Source organism: Pseudophryne corroboree, chromosome 9 (assembly GCF_028390025.1).
Source record: "Pseudophryne corroboree isolate aPseCor3 chromosome 9, aPseCor3.hap2, whole genome shotgun sequence".
In the NCBI taxonomy this organism is placed as follows: Eukaryota; Metazoa; Chordata; class Amphibia; order Anura; family Myobatrachidae; genus Pseudophryne; species Pseudophryne corroboree.
In genome coordinates, this window is record NC_086452.1 from 101,252,890 (window position 1) to 101,269,788 (window position 16,899).

The following is a 16,899-nucleotide window of genomic DNA, read 5'->3' on the forward strand; positions in this document are numbered from 1 at the left end:
ACTGAAGGGATATTACTTTGCACTTCTTGTCATGCTTAACAGTGAATGTAGGGCTTAGCACTTCTGTTTACATGCAAGTGGGCAATCATTTTGTTTGTGGGTGGATGGTGTGGGGGTGCAGGAACATGGACGTAACATAGAATGTGACAGCAGATAAGAACCACTTGGCCCAGCTTGTCTCAAACCTTATTTGATCCTTATTTCTTTGTAAGGATATCCTTATGTCTATCCCATGCATGTTTAAATTGCTCTACTGTCTTAGCCTCTGCCACCTCTGATGGGAGGCTACTCCACTTGCCCACTACCCTTTTCTGTGAAGCAATTGTTCCTCAAATTTCCCCTGAAAACCTCTCCGCCTCCAGTTTCAGTGCATGTCCTCGCATTCTAATACACCTCTTCATTTGAAGAATGTTTCCCTCCTGAACTTTTGAAAAACCCTGGATATATTTGAAAGTTTTTATCATACACCCCCCCCCCCTTTCCCTTCTCTCCTCCAAATTATACATATTTTTAGTCTTTCTGGGTAAGTTTTGTGATGTAGGCCATGCACCATTTTAGTTGCCCTTCTTTGTACAGTCTCTAATGTATTACTATCCTTCTGAAGAACATGCATGATTTTAGCCACATTAAAGGATATGTACATGAATTGGGGCATGCAGATTAATTTGATAGGGCTGCAATATTGATCCGCTGTGTTATATATCTCCCGCATAATCATCCAATAAATAAAATACATTTTAAAGGCAGTGACATTACAAGGTGTCTGTGCAGCACGGAAGGGGTAATCAGAGCCAGAACAGGAAGCAGCTACAACTGAGATACATGGTGAAGGACAGTCATGGCTGGATATATTAAGACGTTCAGCTGCTAGCAACAAACTCAATTTTTACGTGTCCATTCTTGACTATCTTTTCTCTTTGCAATCAGGCCACAACACTGGAAACCTCACAGACATGCCAGATATCCATGCCTTCTGTATTATAGGCAGCTGATAACCAAGCTGCTGTACACTTTCCCCACTACCAGCTACTATGGTCATTCCACTACCTTACGTACGAGAACCCCACACCTTGCAGATTGTAAGGGCCAACTTTACCTTTTGTTTAAGCACCTGTATGTAATTCGTATCAAAGACAAAGTCAGTTTTTCCAAATACAGTAGTGTGGACTGCAAAGATACTTAATCTATGAAAAATGTTTAAAGAAGTGATAATAATCGATCAGAGAAAGGATTCAATAGAATGATCATGCATTTTACAACTGCCTGCCAAGGAATGTGCATTTAATGACGTTCACACACACGAACTCCTACCTGTGTGATGGGGAAGGAGCCTCAAACTGCGGCACAGTGCTGTCTTCACTGCGTGGGGAGTATAAACCGCTCATTTCCTACAACAGACAAAGGCACGTGTATTCTTTATTTCATATCTTACAACAGAGAGAAGATCCCAGGTCTCAGGAGCTTCTGATGTCTAGATTTTTGGAGGTTTACATTAAATACAAGTAAACTGCTTGTTTGTGCTTTTTTTTTTTTTTTTTTTATTATTGCATCTTAATAATGTTCCTAATCATTAACATTTATTTTGTGATTACAGTCAAGCAGCCTCGTTGCCCAAGAGACTGCTGTTGCTGTACATATAATTTTGTCTTACATTCCAATCTATTTGTAAGAACAGCAGTCGGGTCTTCAAACAGCTACCACGTCTATACAAGTATTCTAGAATGTAAAAAGAATAATAGTTCAAATGTTTGCCATTTGTACAGAACGGGATGTGGTCAGGAGACCACCGGTCACAATACTGATCCCAACATCCTGCCGGCGCTCAATTCCAACGGTCGGCATGCCAACTAACAGGGACTATTGCCACTCGTGGATGTCCACGACACCCACAGAGTGGGAATAGAACCCCAAGGGTCTTCATTGCGCTCACCTCCTCCCCCCCCCCACAGGCATTCTGCGGCCGGGATGCTGACCACCGGTAACCCATACCCAACCCGTATCAAACCATATAACACACAAGTGATATTAATTTATTCCTTCATACATCTGTAACAGGAAGCTCTGAAACATTATGGATATTAGAAGTCACCTGACTTCTGTGGCCTCTGTGTGATTTTAAAGGGTAACAAAGCTCCTCTGTCCCATGTAGTAGCAATGTAATGTACAAAGGTGGCACATTATGCCATATATTAACTTGTCAGAAAATGTAAAGCAGCCATTCACATCGCAGTCCGCTTGCTTGGAGAAATAATTGCAGCAACCGCCTTTTAGCCACATTCGCTAATCAGATCCCAATCATCCTCCTACCTGGCCAATGTTTGATTGATGATCATATATTATTTGGGATTACAGATTATTTTAGGATCATGAAATGATGGGCAACAGACACTGGGGCAGATGTATTAACCTGGAGAAGGCATAAGGAAGTGATAAACCAGTGATATGTGTAAGGTGATAAAAGCACCAGCCAATCAGATCCTAACTGTTAATTTACATATTGGAGCTGATTGGCTGGTGCCTTTATCACCTTGCACATATCACTGGTTTATCACTTCCTTATGCCTTCTCCAGGTTAATACATCTGCCCCATTGTTTGAAATAATGGTAGAGCAGTTATCCATCTGTCCTCAAAGGCAGATGTTGGTGAGGAGAGCAAAGAGCACCTGGTAGCAGACAACTATATCCAATCGTCTCACCTCTACGCGTTTTATGTCTTCCTCCACCACACTCAGCTCTTTCTGGATCTGCTCCAATTGCTGGGAGTTGAAGAAAAGAGGGAAAAAAAAAAGGGACAAGAAACGTAAGTTTTACAGGCTTGTTCCTCACCACGTACAAACTTGCCAGGAACTAGGAGAGAGTTTAACGTGAAACACTGGGGCAGATGAATTAAGCCTGGAGAAGTGATAAAGCAGTGATAAGTGGAAGGTGATAAGGCACCAGCCAAATCAGCTACTAACTGTAATTTTTCAAACCCGTAATGATTGGCTGGTGCATTATCACCTTCCACTTATCACTGCTTTATGACTTCTGCCCCATTGTGAGCAAGAGATAGGCCTCTGTATTTTAGCACTAGTTTCATCAATATCCTATATACCAGTAGTTTCACTTCATTTTCCTACAAAATGTGAAAATCAGAAAGAAAAGAAAATGGAATTTGCGGCACAAAAGAATATTTTTTTTTATTAAACATAATCTGTTACCACGTTCCACTTGCACTTTTTACTTCTTATTCTGTACACCTGGTCTCCCAGAAGAGCAATAAAGAGATAACAGAGCATGATCTCAGCTGAAAGCAGTCCCGTCTATGCTAAACACTCTTACAGGACGATTTACACCGGGGCTCAGCCCTCCAGTTAGATGTACGGAGGGAGCCTGAATTGGTGACAGTATGCTAGACTTAGGGGGGTATTCAAGTAGAGGTGAAACATCAGGTGCGAAAAATGGCTGTTTTTTCTCACTTTTTTCTGATGTTTCACGGGTTTTTTTTTGTTTGTTTTTTACAGGCTTCCCAATTTGGATCACCTGGAGAAAAAAAAAATAGCTTTCCTACCAAAATCACCTGTATGTTTTCAGTAGAAACAGACCCTTTTTCGCATGAAAACGGGGCTGTTTCCGGGGATTTGGTTTCGCCTGCCTGAGGCAGGTGAAACAAAATCCCTGATAAGCCGCGGCTCACGCCAACTTCCCGGGGCTAATTTACTGGCTAATTGGATATCCCCCTTAATGCACTCTATCCGGCCAACAGACCCATGGAAGAAATACATTATATTATTAAATACATAGTGCATATGGTACATCATTATGAATATATAAAAGACTATGGGAAATATTCAATTAGTGTAGAAATTTTGGACAGGGCAGAAAGAAGTCACTTTTCAATTGAAGTGCTGGTTTTCCGCCCTGCCAAAAATTTAGAAATGTCGAAAAACACATGGATGTATGGAATCTCAACTCATCCATGTGTTTACGACCCCGCCGCGGTCGAGAACGGGTCCGATTTCGACCACTAATTTTCGCCCATAAGAGAGGACAAAAATAAATGGTCGGAATCAGCGGGGAAATGGGCGGAAACGGCCGTAACAGAATAGTGAAGTGTCGGATCCTCAGTGTCGGAGAGGATCCGACACTAATTGAATATACCCCTATGTAGAACCCTATTATTTATTTATTAATATTTATTACCAGTTATTTATGCAGTTCACACCTTTTCCACAGCGCTTTCTAGAGAATATTTGACCATTCACATCAGTCCCTGCCCCAGCGGAGCTTACAATCTATATTCCCTACCACATGTACACACACGCACATTCATGCTAGGGTTACTTTTGTTGGGAGCCAATTAACCTACCAGTATATTTTTGGATTGTGGGAGGGAACTGGAGCACCCGGAGGAAACCCACGCAAGTACGGGGAGAATATACAAACTCCACACAGTTAGGGCCATGGTGGGAATCGAACCCATGACCTCAGTGCTGTGAGGCAGTAATGCTAACCATTACACCATCCGTACTACCCTATGGCAGATCCTCCTTAGATAAAAGTCTTAAAGTTGGCTAAACTCCCCGTCACAGATATCAGCCCTCCCACTACTCTGCTATTTGGACAGAGGAATCGGCAATCCAATCCATTGACACTTTCATCCCTGTTGAAAACCATTTGAATAGTATCCAGAACCTAAACTCCTACAGTGGTTCGAAAGTTGAACATAAGGAACAAAACAAAAACAAAAAAAGATGGTCTACCTTACAGGATAAATGTATTTACTAGAGTCCTTATTATCACACTATAGTTAATACCTAGTAGTGTGTATACAAAGTAAAAGTTTCATTGTTTCTCCAGGTGTTTATCATTTTGTAAGAGATCAAAAGAGCACACTCCATTTATTTTAAAAGAGGCGGACATTAAGGCAAACAAATTATAATTTAATTCTCCATTTCTCACATGACAATGCAGTCAACAACTACGGAGGTCCTCATACTACCCCTACCAGAGAGTATACTTTCCAATTTTCATGTTTGTTAGCATATTTTAGATCAGAAACTATGAAGTTTAGAGACGAGAGGGCTACGTAAACTAATTATAAATGTAGATTGCAAGTAAAGACGTACAACCGTAAATAACTGCATAAAAGCAATCACAAGATTTTACAATGTGTATACATAATTAGAAAGCTTAAACAGAACCGCAGACCAAAATGTAAATGACGTTTATTCTCCACAACCCCAGCAACCAATGTCACCTCATTTGTAAATAGAACGCACAAGGGAATTCTGGGGCATGACACATTGAGGATGGCCAACACATATCATGCGTACATTACGGCTTTCTTGGAAGAAATAAAACTATAGTGGGCCAAGGGTTAAATGAGCAAACAGCCAAAGCCTGGATAGAGTCTTATCTCTCTACAAAGGAATAAGCATCCCAAAAGCCAAAAACTGGAAACCCAAACAGACGCAAGACTGTTTCCTAAAAGTTGGAAAAACGACGTATAAAATAAATTTAAATAAATAAAACAAGGAGCTCCATTTAGGATGGTTATATCATCAGCATCATGTTTATCTTCAGTGGTGTAGAGGGAGTTTCTTTAGGTTATTTGCTTGCCAGTATAAATATCATTTCAACTCGGTCATTTGTTTTTAATTATTTTTGACCAAAACATAGGAAATATATGAAGCTGAAAGGGGGACACTGGAACCTGGAAAGAAAGAGGAGTGTTATGCAATCCATTACTCTGTCAGAGAAGAGAGACACAGAGCATCTGTTTAGCATCTCTTGACCCGATCAGAAAAGTAACACCACAAACTTCGTCAATAAACCGCTGGACCAATCGAAAGCCATCAACACCGGAGGTATTAACACAGAAAAATGTGACATGAGAATTCTAGTTCACTCCTGAAATAACAAGTCCGTTGTATTAGGCGATCTCACTTTCTGGTTGTATAAGCCTGTAATACAGTCCATTAATGGTCTTCTTTTCAGGCATATTTAGCCATCTTAAGAACTACATACTGCCTTTGCCTTGTCAATGCCTATTCAACAAACCTCAAACAGCTGTCGAGAACACTCGACTTGTATGGTATCACTCACTAACTTAATAAAAAGAGGTTCCAAACCATTTCCCCTACAGCTTCTTCAGAGTAAACATTAATTTTGTGTAAAGCATCTCAGTAATGTCCCTTGTTAAGCATGTCTTGTATTCTGTGTTGTAAAGGCAAATGTACGATACTTTGAGGTCAATCCAATGAGGTACGAGCTAGGAGATGCTGCATGAAACTCACAGACACTCGCACTCCAATCAATTAAGCATGCCTATTTGCGGTACTGAATTGTAAGCCATATGCGGTGTGAGAGAAGTGCATGGAAAAAGTGGGGTGACCTTCCTGGGCCCGCCAAAAAATGACAATCATACAGAAAAGGCTGTTTGTGGTTATAAGGAACGGATTGGAGATTTGTAAATGGTTGGTTTAAAATTTTTAAAAAGCAATTTTTTTTTTAAAAAAATTCTAATTACATTTGTGGTGCATAAAGCAATGAAAGTTGATTTTGAAGTAATTTGAGGCCATTTTTTTTTTAAACCCCAAACAAAGGATGTAATTTTTTATTTTTTTTTATAATATTTTTATTGAAATATTTGGTACAAGTATATGTAATTGGTCAAAAACACAGGTAACAACATGGCATGGTGGTATAGTATTAAAAGTCAACCAGGGTCACAGAATAAGTAGGTGAGGGCAAATATATTGCAGTAGCAAGTGAAATACAGAAGTATGGGATGCAAGAGAAACAGCATTAATCACGGTAATGAGAAATGTAAAATTAGTAATGAAAAACAAGCTCCTAGTAAGGTGGATTAAAAGGGAGGTCTACCGCCTTCGAAAACAGCCATATTATACCAAGTCTAAAGACTAACAAATTGGCGTATGCAGTCTGTTCCAGCAGTTGTAAATGAGACAATATAAGGTAGACAGATGTCAAAGAATTGTATAGCACGTTATTCAATATCTAGTGAGAGCTCAACCCAGTCCATTTGATAAATATATTGAAGCCTGGGGAGCATACACTGTAGTGATATATGATCAGTATGGATCCAGTCTGAAAGTATGGTTTTCTTAGCTACCGCGGCTATATTTGCCAGTAAACAGCGAGTAGCAATGGTCAGTTTTCGAGGGGCAAGAAGGGGGTAGACATTCCACAGGGCACAAGAAGCGTTCACTGTGAAAGGTATGTGTAGGGTATTGTTGAAATAAGATTGTACTTCGTTCCAAAATGATTGGACTATAGCACCGGACCATAAACAGTGAAAGACATCAGCTTCTGGAAGTAAGCATTTATCCGACGCCCCAATTATATATCTAAGTTTAGGCGTATAATAAGCCCTATGCAGTATTTTGTATTGCATTTCCATAAATGAGGCAGATATCAATTGCTTATGCAGTAATACCGAAGATTTGATAAGGGAATGTATTGAGAGACCAGGTAAGACATCACACCACTTGGTCAGGCCAGTGGTGACTCGGGAAAGGTCAAGTGTTATCCGAATTTGGTTATAAAGCAAGGAGGTGGGGATGGGACCCCCCCTGTGGCTTAAAACTAAAGTGTCAAACGCACTGTTTTGCTCATGTGCTGAGAATTTAGACAGTAGTTTCAGAATATAGCTACGAGATTGGAAATATGCAAACAAAGATTACCAAACTTGGAGGTGTAATTCCCGGAGGTCAGACAGGTCGAGGACCTTAGAGCAATCCCCAGTTAAAAACTGAGAAACCAGACGTAGAGTCTGGACGTGCCAATTAATGAAAATATCTTCCGCCATCCCATGCTGGAAATCATTATTATGAATCAGAGGTAGAAACACTGACTTAGTACTTGATAAATGTAATCGTTTACGAGAAGTAGGCCAGGCCAGGTAAGGGGTATATATATCAGGGAATTATTCTTCAACATCTCTGGAAAAGAAGCAATTGGTTGGTGTAGTAGCGCATCTAAAGTAATATCAGAGGGAAAAGCCTGATCTAAAGACTTGTTTAGTTAAAGAAAAGGCAGCATCTGGACCAGATAAGAGTCTTGGGAAGGAGACCATCTTAAATAAATGACAATGACCAATATGAGAGTGTGGTAAATGTTTCCATTTGTCAAAGTCGGACAGCGTTTGAGAAATAAAATGGGAAAAGTTGACAGAGTAGAGGTCTGAAACATTTCTAGAAAATTTGAGTCCCAAGTAAACCAAAAATTCTGGGGCCCAACGAAAGGGAAATGAAGATCCCCAGCCTGATTGTGCATCAGGATGAAGTGCCAATGCCTCAGTCTTGTGGAAATTAATTAGAAAGCCTGAAATGTCATGAAAAGTGTTTAATATAGTTTGTAAACCAGGCAAGGCAAGTTTCAGGTTACTGAAGTATAGCAGCAGGTCATCGGCAAAAGCCGACACTTTTACTTCTACGCCACCCAACACTATTCCCTGCCAAGAAACTTCATGAAAAAAGTTACGTATTAGGGGAACAAGGACTAGATTGAATAATAATGAGGATAAAGGGCAACCTTGACGTGTTCCCCTAGATAATGTGAATGAGGGAGAATTTAAACTGTTAATGGTGATGCAAGCTTCTGGGGAAGAATATAACATTTTAAAAATCCCTATGAAGTCTGGGCCAAACGGTTGAATTTGTACTAGTCTTAGGAGGTGTGACCAGGAAACACGATCAAAAGCTTTGTCTGCCTCACAGCTTACGATAATAGCTTCTTTATTACCAAGCTGTTGAATACGATGCATAGCCGCCACTAGCATGCGTATATTATGCACGGAGGTGCGACCCTTCACAAACCGATTCTGAGCCGGATGCAAAATTCTAGGTAAAATTGACTGTAGTCGCTGGGCTAGTAATTTAGTAAAAAATTGTAATTCTTGGTTAAGCAAAAAAATGGGTCTATAAGATTGCACCTGAGCAGGGTCATTTCCCTGCTTCGGAAACACCACAATTCGAGCTGCGGTAAAAATACTGGGAGGCAAAGTTCCAGATAGTAAGGCAGGGGTGGGGAACCTCAGGCCCGAGGGCCGTATAAGGCCAGCAGAGCCACTTGATCCAGCCGGGCCATGCTCACCTAGCCGGACGCCAACGGAGATTTTGTATCTAGTGGGCGCCTGGATTCTTACCCTCAGCAGCAGCCAGAGGCAGGAGCTCACTCCTAAGCTCCGGCTTCCGGCTCTGGCAGTGTGCGTGTGCAGCTGTGCGGTGTTATGGGAGAGACGTCATGACTTCTCTCCCATAGTTCTGAGGAGCGAGCAGCCAGGCGGAGGGCAACGATCCGGAAGCAGGAGCGGGGCTGCTGAGTATTGTGGGGTTTTCTTTTCTTTTAGAGAGTGTGTGTGTGTGTGTGTGTGTGTGTGTGTGTGTGTGTGTGTGTGTGTGTGTGTGTGTAAGCGTCGCTACTATGGGGCATATCTAATGGGGCATAACAACTGACTGGTGGCATATCTAATGGGGCATAACAACGGACTGGAGGCATATCTAATGGGGCATAACAAGTGAAAAGGCATATCTAATGGGGCATAACAAGTGACTTCATACTTACTGAAGGCATATCTACTGGGGCATAACAACTGACTGGGGGCATAACAACTGACTGGCGGCATAACAACTGACTGGGGGCAGGCTCATTTTTAAGTTGACAATTTTTGTATGGCCCCCGAAGGATTTTATAAATATCCAAATGGGCCTTGGTAGAAAAAAGGTTCCCCACCCCTGCAGTAAGGAGTTGTATAAAGACATAAGGTGGGGGAGTAAATGTTCTTCTAACATGTGGTAGTACTCGGCTCCGAAGCCATCCAGTCCAGGGGATTTACCTTTTACTAGGTATTTGATAAGAAATAATAATTCCTGTTCAGTCACAGGGGCAGTTAAAGAATCTCTTCATCAGTGAGCGTCGGCAAGCCAGTCCTCTGAAGGAATGTAAACCCTCAAGGGGGGGGGGGAATTCATATAAATGTTTATAATAAGACTGAAATGCTGCAGAAATTTCAGGTGTCCGAAACCAGGGATCCAGAGGGAGAAGCTATCTGCAATATATGTGAAGGCGCAGCCTTGAGAACGCATCAAATTGGCCAATAACCTACCCGACTTATTACATCCACGAAAATATTTGTTGCATTGGATATTGTGTGTAAATTTGCCCTCTCCGTGCACAATACATCATAAGCATGCTTAGCGTCTAAATAGGATTGTCGGGCCACATCCGAACCGGTCAGAAGCAAATCGTCATATGCCGATACCAAACGTGTACTATGGTTAGCAATTGTATTGAGCTTTCTGCGTCTCCTGGCCACATACTCCATGATTTGACCTCTAACAACCGGCTTGGCCGCAGCCCAAAATAGATGAATATCATCCACATGCTGTTTGTTATCAGTGGCATAAGTGAGAAAAGCATTTTCTAAGCGGCATACGAAAGTCAGTCGAATTAACTAAATATGACGAAAACCTCCAGTTATATGATGTAGTGATAGGGTTCTGAAGTGATAGTGTAAACCACAATGGAGCATGATCAGACAGAGCGATAAGGCCTAGAATCTTGTGAAAGAGAGAGACTGAGACCAACCAGAAATCAATACAAGAAGTGAGATGGGGATGGGAGTAAAAGGTATAATCACGAGGGTATTGGCACCTCAGGGGTCACACAGTAGCAATGAATCAATCAATAATGTCAAGGGGGAGGTGGAACGCCCACCTCTAACAACATTCCGACTTCCCGACCTGTCTAAACCTTCAGAAAGAACAGTTAAAGTCACCTACTAATATCAATTCTCCTTCCACCCAGGATTGTAAGTGTGCATATAAAGAGGTTAAAAAAAAACATTTATTCGGGCTCGAAGGGGCATAAATAGCTGCTAAGGTATATATAGTACCATAAAGAGTAAGTTTAATGAATAAAAAATGACCTTCTGGATCCGACCACGTGTCTCTTATAGTATAGCGTAAGTGTTTACGGAATAATATTAGAACACCCCTACGTTTGGCTGTGAAAGAGGCGGCTCTAAATTCACCTATCCAGGAGTCTCTTACATCCCAGTGCGTCTCTTGGAGAAACGCCACGTCAGGTTTAAGGCGTTTCAAATGGCCTAAAACTTTACCTCTCTTAAGCGGGGAATTGAGGCCCTCAACATTCCATGATACGAATTTCAATGAAGATTGGACCCTGGTAGTATTCTCAGAAAGAAATAGACATTATTATCCGATACCTACCCTAGGCCATGAAAGAAAAAAACATTAAATAGGGTAGTCTCCAACCCGTCCCAGCGAGCGGGTGTCGGAGAAGTAGCAAAGGCCTAAGGCGCCACATTAAACCTGTGTACCATAGAGTATATCAGCCGACAATATACCAAACAAAGAAACTGTGCAAAATTTGTTTAACAATTTCTAGAACCCAGGGGGGCAATCTCAAAGATCGCCATATGGAAAGACTATCAAATGAGTACATCACATGGGGGAACATATGGAATTGACGTCATAGGAAAAAAAATAAGAATTTACTTACCGATAATTCTATTTCTCGTAGTCCGTAGTGGATTCTGGGGACTCCGTCAGGACCATGGGGATTAGCGGCTCCGCAGGAGACAGGGCACAAAAGTAAAAGCTTTAGGATCAGGTGGTGTGCACTGGCTCCTCCCCCTATGACCCTCCTCCAAGCCTCAGTTAGGATACTGTGCCCGGACGAGCGTACACAATAAGGAAGGATTTTGAATCCCGGGTAAGACTCATACCAGCCACACCAATCACACTGTACAACCTGTGATCTGAACCCAGTTAACAGCAAGATAACAGCGGAGCCTCTGAAAAGATGGCTCACAACAATAATAACCCGATTTTTGTAACAATAACTATGTACAAGTATTGCAGACAATCCGCACTTGGGATGGGCGCCCAGCATCCACTACGGACTACGAGAAATAGAATTATCGGTAAGTAAATTCTTATTTTCTCTGACGTCCTAAGTGGATGCTGGGGACTCCGTCAGGACCATGGGGATTATACCAAAGCTCCCAAACGGGCGGGAAAGTGCGGATGACTCTGCAGCACCGAATGAGAGAACTCCAGGTCCTCCTCAGTCAGGGTGTGCCCCTGACCAAGTAGCTGCTCGGCAAAGTTGTAAAGCCGAGACCCCTCGGGCAGCCGCCCAAGATGAGCCCACCTTCCTTGTGGAATGGGCATTTACATATTTTGGCTGTGGCAGGCCTGCCACAGCATGTGCAAGCTGAATTGTACTACACATCCAACTAGCAATCGTCTGCTTAGAAGCAAGAGCACCCAGTTTATTGGGTGCATACAGGATAACAGCAAGTCAGTTTTCCTGACTCCAGCCGTCCTGGAAACCTGTATTTTCAGGGCCCTGACAACATCTAGCAACTTGGAGTCCTCCAAGTCCCTAGTAGCCGCAGGTACCACAATAAGCTGGTTCAGGTGAAACACTGACACCACCTTAGGGAGAAACTGGGGACGAGTCCGCAGCTCTGCCCTGTCCGAATGGACAATCAGATATGGGCTTTTGTGAGACAAGGCCGCCAATTCTGACACTCGCCTGGCCTAGGCCAGGGCCAACAGCATGGTCACTTTCCATGTGAGATATTTCAAATCCACAGATTTGAGCGGTTTAAACCAATGTGATTTGAGGAATCCCAGAACTACGTTGAGATCCCACAGTGCCACTGGAGGCACAAAAGGGGGTTGTATATGCAGTACTCCCTTGACAAACTTCTGGACTTCAGGAACTGAAGCCAATTCTTTCTGGAAGAAAATCGACAGGGCCGAAATTTGAACCTTAATGGACCCCAATTTGAGGCCCATAGACAATCCTGTTTGCAGGAAATGCAGGAATCGACCGAGTTGAAATTTCTTCGTGGGGCCTTCCTGGCCTCACACCACGCAACATATTTTCGCCACATGTGGTGATAATGTTGTGCGGTCACCTCCTTCCTGGCTTTGACCAGGGTAGGAATGACCTCTTCCGGAATGCCTTTTTCCCTTAGGATCCGGCGTTCAACCGCCATGCCGTCAAACGCAGCCGCGGTAAGTCTTGGAACAGACATGGTACTTGCTGAAGCAAGTCCCTTCTTAGCGGCAGAGGCCATGAGTCCTCTGTGAGCATCTCTTGAAGTTCCAGGTACCAAGTCCTTCTTGGCCAATCCGGAGCCACGAGTATAGTTCTTACTCCTCTACGTCTTATAATTCTCAGTACCTTGGGTATGAGAAGCAGAGGAGGGAACACATACACTGACTGGTACACCCACGGTGTTACCAGAGCGTCCACAGCTATTGCCTGAGGGTCTCTTGACCTGGCGCAATACCTGTCCAGTTTTTTGTTCAGGCGGGACGCCATCATTCCCAATGGTTCACAATCATGTGGAAGACTTCCCGATGAAATCCCCACTCTCCCGGGCGTCGGAATGAACACTGCTGACAGTGCTATCACCTGATTTTCCGCCCAGCGAAGAATCCTTGCAGTTTCTGCTATTGCCCTTCTGCTTCTTGTGCCGCCATGTCTGTTTACGTGGGCGACTGCCGTGATGTTGTCCCACTGGATCAATACCGGCTGACCTTGAAGCAGAGGTCTTGCTAAGCTTAGAGCATTGTAACTTGCCCTTAGCTCCAGTATATTTATGTGGAGAGAATTCTCCAGACTTGATCACACTCCCTGGAAATTTTTTCCCTGTGTGACTGCTCCCCAGCCTCTCAGGCTGGCATCCCTGGTCACCAGGACCCTTCCTGAATGCCGAATCTGCGGCCCATTAGCAGATGAGTACTTTGCAGCCACCGCAGAAGAAACACCCTTGTCCTTGGAGACAGGGTTATCCGCTGATGCATCTGAAGATGCGATCCGGACCATTTTTCCAGCAGATCCCACTGAAAAGTTCTTGCGTGAAAACTGCCGAATGGAATCGCTTCGTAAGAAGCCACCATTTTTCCCAGGACCCTTGTGCAATGATGCACTGACACTTTTCCTGGTTTTAGGAGGTTCCTGACTAGCTCGGATAACTCCCTGGCTTTCTTCTCCGGGAGAAACACCCTTTTCTGGACTGTTTCCAGAATCATCCCTAGGAACAGCCGATGTGTCGTCGGAAACAACGGCGGTTTTGGAATATTTAGAATCCACCCGTGCTGTCGTAGAACTACTTGAGATAGTGCTACTCCGACCTCCAACTGTTCTCTGGACCTTGCTCTTATCAGGAGGTCGTCCATTTTCTTTGAAGAAGAATCATTTCGGCCATTACCTTGGTAAAGACCCGGGGTGCCGTGGACAATCCAAACGGCAGCGTCTGAAACTGATAGTGACAGTTCTGTACCACGAACCTGAGGTACCCTTGGTGAGAAGGGCAAATTGGGACATGGAGGTAAGTATCCCTGATGTCCCGGGACACCCTATAGTCCCCTTCTTCCTGGTTCGCTATCACTGCTCTGAGTGCCTCCATCTTGATTTGAACCTTTGTAAGTGTTCAAATATTTCAGATTTAGAATAGGTCTCACCGAGCCTTCTGGCTTTAGTACCACAACATAGTGTGGAATAATACCCCTTTCCTTGTTGTAGGAGGGGTACTTTGATTATCACCTGCTGGGAATACAGCTTGTGAATTGTTTCCAATACTGCCTCCCTGTCGGAGGGAGACGTTGGTAAAGCAGACTTCAGGAACCTGCGAGGGGGAAACGTCTCGACTTTCCAATCTGTACCCCTGGGATCCTACTTGTAGGATCCAGGGGTCCTGTACGGCCCCAGCGTCATGCTGAGAAACTTGGCAGAAGCGGTGGAGGCTTCTGTTCCTGGGAATGGGCTGCCTGCTGCAGTCTTCTTCCCTTTCCTCTATCCCTGGGCAGATATGACTCTTATGGGGACGAAAGGACTGAGGCTGAAAAGACGGTGTCTTTTTCTGCAGAGATGTGACTTAGGGTAAAAACGGTGGATTTTCCAGCAGTTGCCGTGGCCACCAGGTCCGATGGACCGACCCCAAATAACTCCTCCCCTTTATACGGCAATACTTCTTTGTGCCGTTTGGAATCTGCATCACCTGACCACTGTCGTGTCCATAAACATCTTCTGGCAGATATGGACATCGCACTTACTCTTGATGCCAGAGTGCAAATATCCCTCTGTGCATCTCGTATATATAGAAATGCATCCTTTAAATGCTCTATAGTCAATAAAATACTGTCCCTGTCAAGGGTATCAATATTTTTAGTCAGGGAATCCGACCAAGCCACCCCAGCTCTGCACATCCAGGCTGAGGCGATCGCTGGTCGCAGTATAACACCAGTATGTGTGTATATACTTCTTAGGATATTTTCCAGCCTCCTATCAGTTGGCTCCTTGAGGACGGCCCTATCTGGAGACGGTACCGCCACTTGTTTTGATAAGCGTGTGAGCGCCTTATCCACCCTAAGGGGTGTTTCCCAACTCGCCCTAACTTCTGGCGGGAAAGGGTATACCGCCAATAATTTTCTATCGGGGGAAACCCACGCATCATCACACACTTCATTTAATTTATCTGATTCAGGAAAAACTACAGGTAGTTTTTTCACACCCCACATAATACCCTTTTTTGTGGTACTTGTAGTATCAGAAATATGTAACACCTCCTTCATTGCCCTTAACAAGTAACGTGTGGCCCTAAAGGAAAATACGTTTGTTTCTTCACCGTCGACACTGAAATCAGTGTCCGTGTCTGTGTCGACCGACTGAGGTAAATGGGCGTTTTAAAGCCCCTGACGGTGTTTGAGACGCCTGGACAGGTACTATTTTGTTTGCCGGCCGTCTCTGTTGACATTATCACGTAATTCCTTGAATAAGCCATCCATTCCGGTGTCGACTCCCTAGAGAGTGACATCACCATTACAGGCAATTGCTCCGCCTCCTCACCAACATCGTCCTCATACATGTCGACACACACGTACCGACACACAGCACACACACAGGGAATGCTCTGATAGAGGACAGGACCCCACTAGCCCTTTGGGGAGACAGAGGGAGAGTTTGCCAGCACACACCAAAAACGCTATAATTATACAGGGACAACCTTTATATAAGTGTTTTTCCCTTATAGCATTTTAATATATATAGTCATATCGCCAAATAAGTGCCCCCCCTCTCTGTTTTAACCCTGTTTCTGTAGTGCAGTGCAGGGGAGAGCCTGGGAGCCTTCCCACCAGCATTTCTGTGAGGGAAAATGGCGCGGTGTGCTGAGGAGAATAGGCCCCGCCCCCTTTTCGGCGGGCTTCTTCTCCCGTTTTTCTGAGACCTGGCAGGGGTTAAATACATCCATATAGCCCCCAGGGGCTATATGTGATGTATTTTTAGCCAGAATAAGGTACTATCATTGCTGCCCAGGGCGCCCCCCCCAGCGCCCTGCACCCTCAGTGACCGCTGCTATGAAGTGTGCTGACAACAATGGCGCACAGCTGCAGTGCTGTGCGCTACCTTATGAAGACTGAAAAGTCTTCTGCCGCCGGTTTCTGGACCTCTTCACTTTTCGGCATCTGCAAGGGGGTCGGCGGCGCGGCTCCGGGACGAACCCCAGGGTGAGACCTGTGTTCCGACTCCCTCTGGAGCTAATGGTGTCCAGTAGCCTAAGAAGCCAATCCATCCTGCACGCAGGTGAGTTCACTTCTCTCCCCTAAGTCCCTCGATGCAGTGAGCCTGTTGCCAGCAGGACTCACTGAAAATAAAAAACCTAACAAAACTTTTACTCTAAGCAGCTCTTTAGGAGAGCCACCTAGATTGCACCCTTCTCGGCCGGGCACAAAAATCTAACTGAGGCTTGGAGGAGGGTCATAGGGGGAGGAGCCAGTGCACACCACCTGATCCTAAAGCTTTTACTTTTGTGCCCTGTCTCCTGCGGAGCCGCTAATCCCCATGGTCCTG

The 16,899-nt window shown here is 44.1% G+C and overlaps 1 protein-coding gene across 5 annotated transcripts in view; it reads right to left on the reverse strand.

The window, feature by feature from the left end:
- The window catches only part of COP1 (COP1 E3 ubiquitin ligase), a 581,242-nt gene that overhangs the window by 317,829 nt on the left and 246,514 nt on the right, over nt 1-16,899 (reverse strand). For all 5 annotated transcript variants that reach the window (XR_010186699.1, XM_063939703.1, XM_063939702.1 and 2 more), the window contains 2 exons: nt 2,697-2,756; nt 1,312-1,388 (listed from right to left, as the gene is read on the reverse strand). Coding sequence is in view for 4 of the 5 variants with exons in the window: in XM_063939703.1 (XP_063795773.1) it covers nt 1,312-1,388; nt 2,697-2,756 (137 nt within the window). In the remaining variant the exon portion in view is untranslated. The remainder of the gene's footprint in view (nt 1-1,311; nt 1,389-2,696; nt 2,757-16,899) is intronic.